Raw genomic sequence first — 9841 nt, forward strand, 5'->3', positions numbered from 1 at the left:
ACGGTCTGTTCTATACATTGCCAAGACTTGTTACAATACGTTATCATCATGACTGAGAAAAGGTACGTAGATTTTACGATTGTAATTCCTTGTTTGTTGTTGTTTTTTTCTTTTTTTGTTTGTTTTTCTTTATATTTTGGTTTCGTTAACTCATCATCGCAATCGCATTAGGTTATCACAGATCGAAAAAGCGGTGGTCGTCGCGTCGCATCCTGTTCGATATGGGACTCATAGCGACGTACACAACGCGCGTGAAATACTATTGTTAGTTTATAAGGAATTCGAGCACGCACTGCGCGACGACCACCGCCCTTTAATAATTACTCTATGTGTGACACGCCAGAAACTATTTTTGTATCGATAAGGGCAACAATCATCGTCTGCAACGTCCGCATAGTTGATTTTTTTCTTTCTCCTCCTCTAGTGATCAGTACAATGATTTAGCAGGGCATTTCCGACATGCAGTTTGCTATTCTGTTTCTGCTGACCTGGAATACGCCCAATAGAGCAGTTCGCGAATAAAAACTACGTGCCAACCGTTCCGAAGTGGATGTATAAACCAAGTTTTTCACGGATTTCAACTAAAACATATAGTTGGGGGCACGCGTACCGATACAACCAATAATATCAGCCTCGATCAGTCAGTGAAATTTCATGTGATGCCGCAACAAAGAACGCAGACATGCCCAGAAGAGGGCGCAATCTTATAGGTTTCCATTGATTAATATCCAATTTTAGTGCGACGGATAATATTCATCTGAACGAGATCTTGACATAACATCATCTATTTTGTTTTAAATTGACCGGGAAATGATTATACATATAAAACTTGAATTTCACACTGTTATCTTTGTCATTTAGTGTGCCGACTTTGTCATTGATTGTGTTATTTTTTGTCACAGAGTGTACTTACTACCTTTGTCACTGAGTGTGCCATATTTGTCATTGAGTTTGCCTTCTTTTTCACCGAGTGTGCGAACTTTGTCAATGAGTTCGCCATCTGTGTCATTAGGTGTGCCAACTTTTTCATTGAGTGTGCCAACTTTGCTACAGAGTGTGTGAACTTTGTCATTGAGTGCACAACGTAGTCATTTAGTGTGCCATCTTTCTCATTGAGTGTGTCAACTTTATCGTGGTTAAATAATGTTTCTTCTTGATATAGACAACTGCATTTAGGCAAATGAATGAATTACTTCAAAACAAAATATTAATTAGTTTGGTGGGCGAACATTAACACAGTACATAATTTACATGTTTATAATTATTGGAAAATTACAATATACAGTAATTCGACTTGTACGGACTTTTAAATTACGTTTTTTATTACGTACACATTTAACATTTGTAATGAACTTACACCTGTTCTGGACATTTTACTGAGTGATCAAACAATATTAAATGGCGAGTATGAATAACATCGGAACTTTAGGGCGGCACAACATACCTATGACATCACAGACATAACTTTTATGGCCCAACGTGATCTTGAACTTGATTTTGATAAAGTTCATACCTGTGTTGTTATCGTCTTCTGTGAACGTTGTTTATGAACTCTGTTCAAGCCTGGACACATCCACTAATCCCGGGGGTGGGTGTATGCATGTTGCTGATGGCGTGTATATATATTTTTTCCGTTCAGCTGTTGGTTACAATAAGTCTAACGGCTACCTAAGTTTTGTACATCTAGTGTATTGAGTGAAACAAATATATGACAGACGTAACAAGTTTTGATTTAACTTAACAAAGTGTGGTAGTTTTCAAAGTACCCTGTTTGCTAATGAAATGTGACATGGTCGTGGTGGTATAAAAAGGCGCCTCATTGACCCATTCAACTAATGTGGTTAAAATGACCGTGAAATACATAGTGAACGCTCCAGAGAAGCAAGCTGTATCTATTCGTCACAGAATAACCGGCACCAAACGAGTTGCACACATGCGCTATGTCTTGGTCTGCGTGATAATAGGTATATTTTCATTGTCAGGTATTGCTGCTCTGGCATATTTCTTTGTGAACAATTCAGAGCAAGGTGTGTAAACTCGTTTTTTTATATATATTCTAATCTCAGTATTTGTGTGCATCGCTAGTTAAATACTCGTACCATCTTGCTATTCATTTCTATATTCGAAAATTAGTGATTTATATCATATGAAATGTGTAAAATGCTCTCATCAACTGTTTATACAAAAAAGTATCACACTTAACCAAAACGTTTCAACTTGATGAATGAGTAACTGTTTAGAAATTTCGATAGTGTGTTGCGACTGTTTGCTTTATTAATATTTGCAATTTATGGCGCAGTTACAATCACGTTAAAACAGCTCAATATTTATGCGTTTTGCATACTGGTGCTGTCTCTTTAACACTTCATTGTGCCCAGGAGAAGATTGTAGCATAAGTTGGCTCGGACTGGTAAAAGCTTAAACATATGAGATGTCGCTGGATTTAATTGTATTCAACCACAGTCTAACACTTGATTGTAATATTCATCACAGTGAGATCAGTTATACATTGATTGTTTTTTTTTTTCAATTACGTAGACACTCTTCTTCCACTTCCTCTCAGTACGCCCGCTACAGCGACCACGCAAACAACGAAGATTATTACAACAGCTGTTCCTTCTGCGACTGAAATTGTACACACATCAGAAATGCCGCCACCCCCGTACCTCAGAGGTAAATTAATGTATATTATGTTAATTATTTTATGAAACAATCTTTATTATTAAACATTGCGAATTGTATGATATATCCCTTCCAATTTTCATGGTTAAATATGAGCACATCCACATGAGGTTTTTTGTAAAGTCTGGACCGATGTAACAGTAGTGAATGCGATTGTGTGAAATGGCCATGATTTATCGGTTAAAAGTGGCGTGACCTTGCGTACCGAGACACAGCAAACATCACAAACTAAATCTGATTGTGCTGGTCACAATAGAAAATTTGGAGCTTAAAACAGCTATTTGTCCGGTACAAAAACCCGTGATGACGCATTTTCGAATTTATTCTCATGTACAAATAGTTTATTTACAGCGCAAACATCTTGACTTACCTGGGGTGAATGGGCACTTTTCTACGTCACGCACGTGTGGCGTAGGTAATCAATCACGTGTTTGTTATACGTCTGACATAATTAATGGCAATGTCCAGAATCATAATACCAAACAAACAAATCATTCACTACTGAACCTTCGATCAGTGCACAATCCCCTCAACATTCTAATCAACTGACTTCCACCAGGAACACAAAATGTTTTACACACACACACAGGCAAGATGATATGTTCATGGATATGTTGCAGGCGAAAAAGTCACATAAAACAGCGAGTTACTCCAAAAACAGAGCAAAATGTGAAATTTGTTTGTTTCTCTGCTTGCTCTCTATCATGGTGTTAACTTAAACCTAAACAAAATTCTCATTTTATTAGTGAAATAAAACTAAAATTCAGTCCTCAAATATATCTAAACTATAATTTTTGCAATGAAATCCTTAATCACAATTGTGAATGAATATATGCTCTTTGTACCATGCGTGCTATAAATTATAGAAGTTTACGTTGAATGGTCGATGGAAAACGATTTAAAAATGTCTTAGTCACTCGTAATTTCGGTTTATTTAATGTTGAATATTTGTGAACATATTCCCCACTACTGCCTGTGTACAGAACGATGTTGGTTGGTTCAGTAAGTTATTTGGGGTGTTGTATGTGACATGGAGCTCCATGTGCGTAGCTTGCTGATTTGGCAATCTCGGACATTGGGATTGTATACCAATTACTATGTTAATTGTTTTGCGAAACAACGTTTATTATTAAACGTCGCGGATTGTATGATATATTCCCTCCAAGAGTTGACACATTTTTCATGGTTTAATATAAGCACACTGAAGTTTTTTGTAAAGTCTGGACCGATATAGCAGTAGTGAATGCGATTGTGTCACGGTGAAATGGCCAAGATTTATCGGCGACCGTGACACCGAGTTGCCAATAATCTAAAAAAAGTAGCGTGACATTGCGTACTGAGACATAAAAAAACACACCACAAACTAAATCAAATTGTGTTGCTGACATTATGATTTAAAGCACAGAATAGCTTTTTGTCCGGTAAAAAAACTTTCATCTCATTTAGTAAAACTATGCATAAAATACGTATCTGTGACCAAAGTAGAACAACCTGAATATGTAAAGGAAATCCACATACAGCAGTTAGCGAACTCACAACTCGTCTATTGTATATAACCTGGCGTCAATATGGATGACCGATTTCCGATTCGATTAATTGGAAAAAAATGAGTTTAAACAACCCGTGATGGCGCATTTTCTAATTTATTCTCATGTACACCTACTTCATTTACAGCGCAAACATCTTGGCTTACTTGGGGTGATTGGGCACCTTGCCACGTCACGTGTGGTATTGGTAATCAGATAAGATCACGTGTTTGCTATACGTCTGACATCACTCAGTCGTGCATCGGAAGTTCTAGCCAGTCTCGGACATGTGCACATTGGGATTGCCCAGGTAGGTATTATTCAAACTTATACTAAAATACTCTGTAAGTTGCATTATTTAATTATTTATTTTTTAATTTTTTTATTGAAACCAAAATTTCTTTTTCTGTAATATCTAAACTCAGAACAGGGTTGTCCTGTGTTGATTTCTTTTTGGTCCACAGTTTTTGTTTAATTTCATTGTTACTAACATTTTTTAAATTATACAATTTTTTAAAATGAGTTAGCGAAGTAGAACTTGAAATGGACTGTTCCACGTTATTGTTTTTTTGACAGCGTAGTTGTTTCAATATTGACCAGTACTCCTTCTTTTTTTTCCTGATATTTCCAATTGATTAATCATCATTTCTTTTTTCTTATTAGTTATTGAACGTTTATAAATCTTTTTAATAAAATAAAAGTTATGCTTCATAAATGGGTTCTTCGGTTCTTTGGAAAGCAGTTTTGAAGCTTTAATAAGCTCTTTTCTTAATTCACTACAAGATTTGTCAAACCAAGGTTGTCTAATAATGTGATGTTTTTCTTCCCAATAGATTGCTCAAAATCATGTGAATATGGTAACATAGACAATGAATGCTTATTTTGTGTTTGCGAAAATGATGTCGTTGATGGCGTCGTGGTTGATGTTGCTGGCAGACCACTATACAATGCTTCAATTGCTCGGGAGGAGAACCCTTTAAAGCCAATCGCAATAACTGACGTCGATGGGAGTTTCAGTGTCAAAGGTGTATGTATCCGTAGTTCAGTGCTGATTATTCACAAGTCCAAGTTTACACCAAAAACCTACACACTACAAGCTATGCCTGAGAGTGTGACCAATTATTCAAATGTCAGAATTGTGCTGGTAAAACCCGGTAAGATGTTTCTATGTGATTTATGATCGGCATTTTAACAAATATTAATCGGATTTTACATCTAAACGCTGTCCAATGATCTAGATTCAACACATTGTATGTCAGTGCAATGAATTTTGTATTTGTGATTGTATGTACATATAGCTCCACCAATAATCACAGTAAATCCTGAGAACAAAATTAGATACGTTGGACAGAGTGTAAAATTTTGTTGTGATGGCTATGGTACTCCAGACCCAAGCTATTATGAATGGTAAGTATAGATACTGATAAATATATTATGATGTTGGCGTCATCGATTAAAGAATTTGGACAAGATATAACATCTTTCACCAATTTGCGAGGCGACTGTTAATGTAGCGAGGAATTGAGCTTTGTTCACGAAAAAAAAGTGAATCTTCCATTATTCGATTGCGTACGGGTGCGTATTACAGGTGAATACGATGTGTATTATATACCCTACTGTCTCTTTAATGTTTATGCTTGACAAACTTATACGGATGCAAAACCCATAACCTTATTTTTATTCAAGGTTTAAAGATGATGTAGTCCTCGATAATTGGTCGTATGGATTGAGCAATTCCTTAGTTTTGAATAACTTGACTCTGGAGGATGCAGGGTCATACACGTGTAGAGTAAACAGTGATGCAGGGGCAGTGTATTCAATCCCAGCTGTACTTGATATATATGGTAAGATTGGAACTTTTGTTTATATTCTCGTGTCTTTAGTACTTTTCACCTCCTGATTCGTCGAACGTTGGCCTCAACTAATTAAGCCTTGTTACAAATAATGAAAGATGACAGGCATTAGAAGTTTCAACTCGTGTTTTTAAATCGAATTCATAGCTGCGATGGTTATATTGAGATTTATTCAGCCTGTCCCAGCAGGGATTTTAATTGTACCGTATTTAATTTAGATAGTGATCTCACATCTATGTTAAAACAAATGTTCCTTGTAAATTCGACATACATGGGTAGCATTTAATTTAGTATTCCAAAAGCTACTCAATAAATTGTGTTTTTAGTATAAGTCAGTTTTAAAATGCCATACTTGATTGCCTTCATCTGAAACTCACCCTTTTTATATATGTAACCGTATCCAAGTTTTATAATGGAATGGAATTTCTCTTCTTCTTATTTGCTTGAACGATATATTTATTGTAAAATAGTTTTGTGACGTGTGGTATTAGAATAATTGTTTGAATTTGTGTTATATTTAGTTATTTCAGATACAGCTCACTCGTGCAATAACAGCCTAATCTCAAACTATATTGAACTACCAGATGAATGCATAGAGTATGGATTGAATGGAACAAATCGCTATGACGTAGGGAAGTGTAGCCGATCAAAATGCCCGGGTAATGTCATCAACAGTGACAATCAGTGTATGGATAATGAAAGACATTGTTGTGCTGAGTCAAGCACTGAACAAAGGATGCTTACATGTATGGACTTTAACATATCTGTAATTGTCGTCACCGGATGTGACTGTGGTGTATGTGTCGAACCTACAAAAGTGATTACAGGACGAGCAGTTGCCGCTGATAATCGAGAACCATTACAGTTTGGGAAAATATTCATAGGATCGGAGTTGATTATGACAACTTCATCGAATGGAGAGTTTATCTTTGATGTCCCCATTGGTAGGCAACGCATCCCAGTAACATTCCATGACACTAACAAGAACCTGGTTGATGCCACCAACGTGATTACAGTATCGGACAATACTATTTACCATATAGAAGTTGCTCTTCAACGTCGTGCACCATCTGTGTCATTCAATGCATCAGAAACTGCGACTATCCAACTTGGTAATGCCAGTCAGCCTTCTGTTGAAATAGAGATTCCACCAATGTCAATTCGTTCAAGAAATGGCAGTATTTACGTAGGTAACGTTACAGCCAGTGTCAATTTCATTGACCCTAGAGACCCACAGATTATTGATACCATTCAAAGTGACCTTAGTACACGTGATGTTGAAGGAAATGTTAGAAATCTGCAAACGTTTGGTATGGTATCAATGAACTTTGAAGACGATGGTGGTGAGCCCCTCGAAGTCAATGGAAGCATCAAATTATATGTTGATGCAGAAAATGCAAACTTGAACATAAAAGAGTTAGACGAGGATATGCTCCCGAGATTATGGTTTCTGAATTCAGAGAGTGGCGAATGGGAAGACATCGGTGGGCTACGTTTCGAGAGTGGGAAACGACGAAAACGTGCTACCAGTGACGAAATTTTAGTCGTTGGAGACATTGAAGTCACTGGTAGAAATTTGAATGAATGGTACAATCTTGATCGTATACAAGGTGCAGACGAAGTATGCTTTGTTAAAGTGAGAGTATACAAGGATGAACAGCTCACAGTTCCCATGAATGACGTCGAAGTCACTGCAATAAGCAAAGACTTGGATATAAGAACCACAGGCAGACTTCAAGGGGGAAAGTTTAACTTTTTTGAACAAATTTTAACTAGTTCTGGTCAAACTTGTCCACGAGTATTTTGTAATGATGATGGCACTAAGTATTCCCTCAATATTCGTGCTAAGTATGATGGAAGAGCTTTCATTCCAGTAAATCCAAACAATGTTTCCTCAACTGTCCATCCAAACTCGTGGCCAAATGAAATTTTAGAGTCGTATTCGCCTCCGGATAAGTGGGATGATACGGGATTCATCACAATGTCTGGAAGAAAGAAGCCAAATAAAGATGGTCCAATTTATTCTGCTACTCTACCATACTGGTCTTATGTGTATGACGCACAAAGACGATGCAATGCTGCCAACAACAAACACAATCATTTAATCTTCCGACACCCGCAAACCGAGAACTTAAATGATCGTTATGAATACAACACTCATCCATACTCATCGGAAAGTCGCTATGAACAGCCGAGGGTTCCATGCTCGTGGTATCCATATGAAGGAACACGCAAGTGTGTGTGTTTCATTAAGATTTTGGTTGATGGACCTAACACCAATAGATTCAGAGTCGTCAGTGCAAAAGGCAGTAATGTCAATGTTAACTGTGATGAATATGGATTCCGGGTTGCATCGACACCAGAACACCATGTTGATAATAATAATAAGTCAGCAGTTTGCATAGAATTTAAGTGCAGTGGTACTGTTCGGGAGAGTAAGATTGCCGACCCTGACATACAAGACGAAGGATCTAAAGGACATGATATGACAAGTGTGAAGGTAATTCCAGATGAAAATTCAAGAAACTGCTTTTTGAAACCTAATGGTGTTAATCCAAATTTGGAAGGCTTGAACTTAGTTGATGTGACGTACAAAGGAACATCAGTCGTTCATTTTACTGATTATATTACCAATTTTGGAATATGGGGGCAAATTGCAGGTGTATATGAAACATGTGGTGGAGGCACTACAGGCTTGGATGACGCATACTCAAATTGTAATGCAGGAGGAGATGGAAGCGAGAGTGATTACAATCCAGAGCTCAATTGGGCCTTGCATTATGAATGTCCATAAGTAAAGGAAAACACGCTTATAATTATCGCAACCAGCATGGTTTGTATGCGTCAATAACATTAACTGCATTACATATTCAGAAATGGAAATTACATTATATATACATATGTCTTAGTTTTCTTTCAAATTATGTTTACCAGTTAAACTTTACTAGGTTTCCTGCTCTGTTCTGGTATCGGCCATTTAGCCTGTGATGACGTATATGTAATATGAATTGTCATTTGGAGAGTATGTAGTGAATAGTATATACTTCTTAAGTGTGCTTGTTTTCTTATTGTCTTTATATTCAACTTCAATGTAGTTCTCACCATTTTAAGTGAGTAGTTTGTTGTAATATTGTTTGATACTATATACAGAATAAATGACATTGATGCATACAAAAGTATGTCATCCAGTGATTGATCATCAGCACCATATCACATAAGGCCATTGGGATAATTGTTTGTTGCATTTCTGGTACCTCTGTGTTATTGAATCAAGTTAATGGATAAGTCATTGAATGTGCTTTGTGTGTTGACATACTGTTGTAGAAAGTGCTGTTGTAGCAGAATTGAAGTAGAGCCTTGGCCCCAGTATGTGTGTGTGAAAAATTAGATTCACCTCCGAAAAGGCAGTTGTTTCTGGGTATGGAAAACGTGATTTGCCTTGGCAAGACTTAATATGCGAAGTTAGGGGAAAAACCTATAAAAAAGGAAGCACGCAGAGGAGCACTACAGGCTGGACCAACATGAAACTCTGACTTTGGAGAAGTCCTTAGATTTATGTAAACGTTGTACTTGCGTGCATTACAATATACTACAGAAGACAACTATTACCCATAAACTGGGTTTTGTGTTTTGAATTTCACAAGGAGGGAGGCTGATGTCCCACTGTTGAATCAGAGTGCTGGATGCACGGAGGTCCCTCGTTATCCTTCCTAAAATATCCCTGTTATTCCGAGCTCCCATGACATACTTAATAAGGTTTCTACTTTAGGTAACATGAGT

The 9841-nt window shown here is 37.1% G+C and overlaps 1 protein-coding gene across 1 annotated transcript; it reads left to right on the forward strand.

Annotated features, from left to right (window-relative positions):
• The first annotated feature begins 1846 nt into the window (after nt 1-1846).
• Nucleotides 1847-9237, forward strand: LOC100368285 (cartilage intermediate layer protein 1-like). Its single transcript, XM_085494421.1, has 7 exons — nt 1847-2027; nt 2539-2673; nt 4357-4518; nt 5042-5362; nt 5507-5615; nt 5895-6052; nt 6583-9237. The coding sequence occupies exons 1-7, from the start codon at nt 1847-1849 to the stop codon at nt 8853-8855; spliced, it is 3339 nt and encodes a 1112-aa protein (XP_085350547.1). The 3' UTR covers nt 8856-9237.
• The last annotated feature ends 604 nt before the right edge of the window (nt 9238-9841 follow it).

The sequence above is a fragment of the Saccoglossus kowalevskii genome, chromosome 20 (assembly GCF_978046115.1).
Source record: "Saccoglossus kowalevskii chromosome 20, keSacKowa6.1, whole genome shotgun sequence".
Lineage (NCBI taxonomy): Eukaryota > Metazoa > Hemichordata > Enteropneusta > Harrimaniidae > Saccoglossus > Saccoglossus kowalevskii.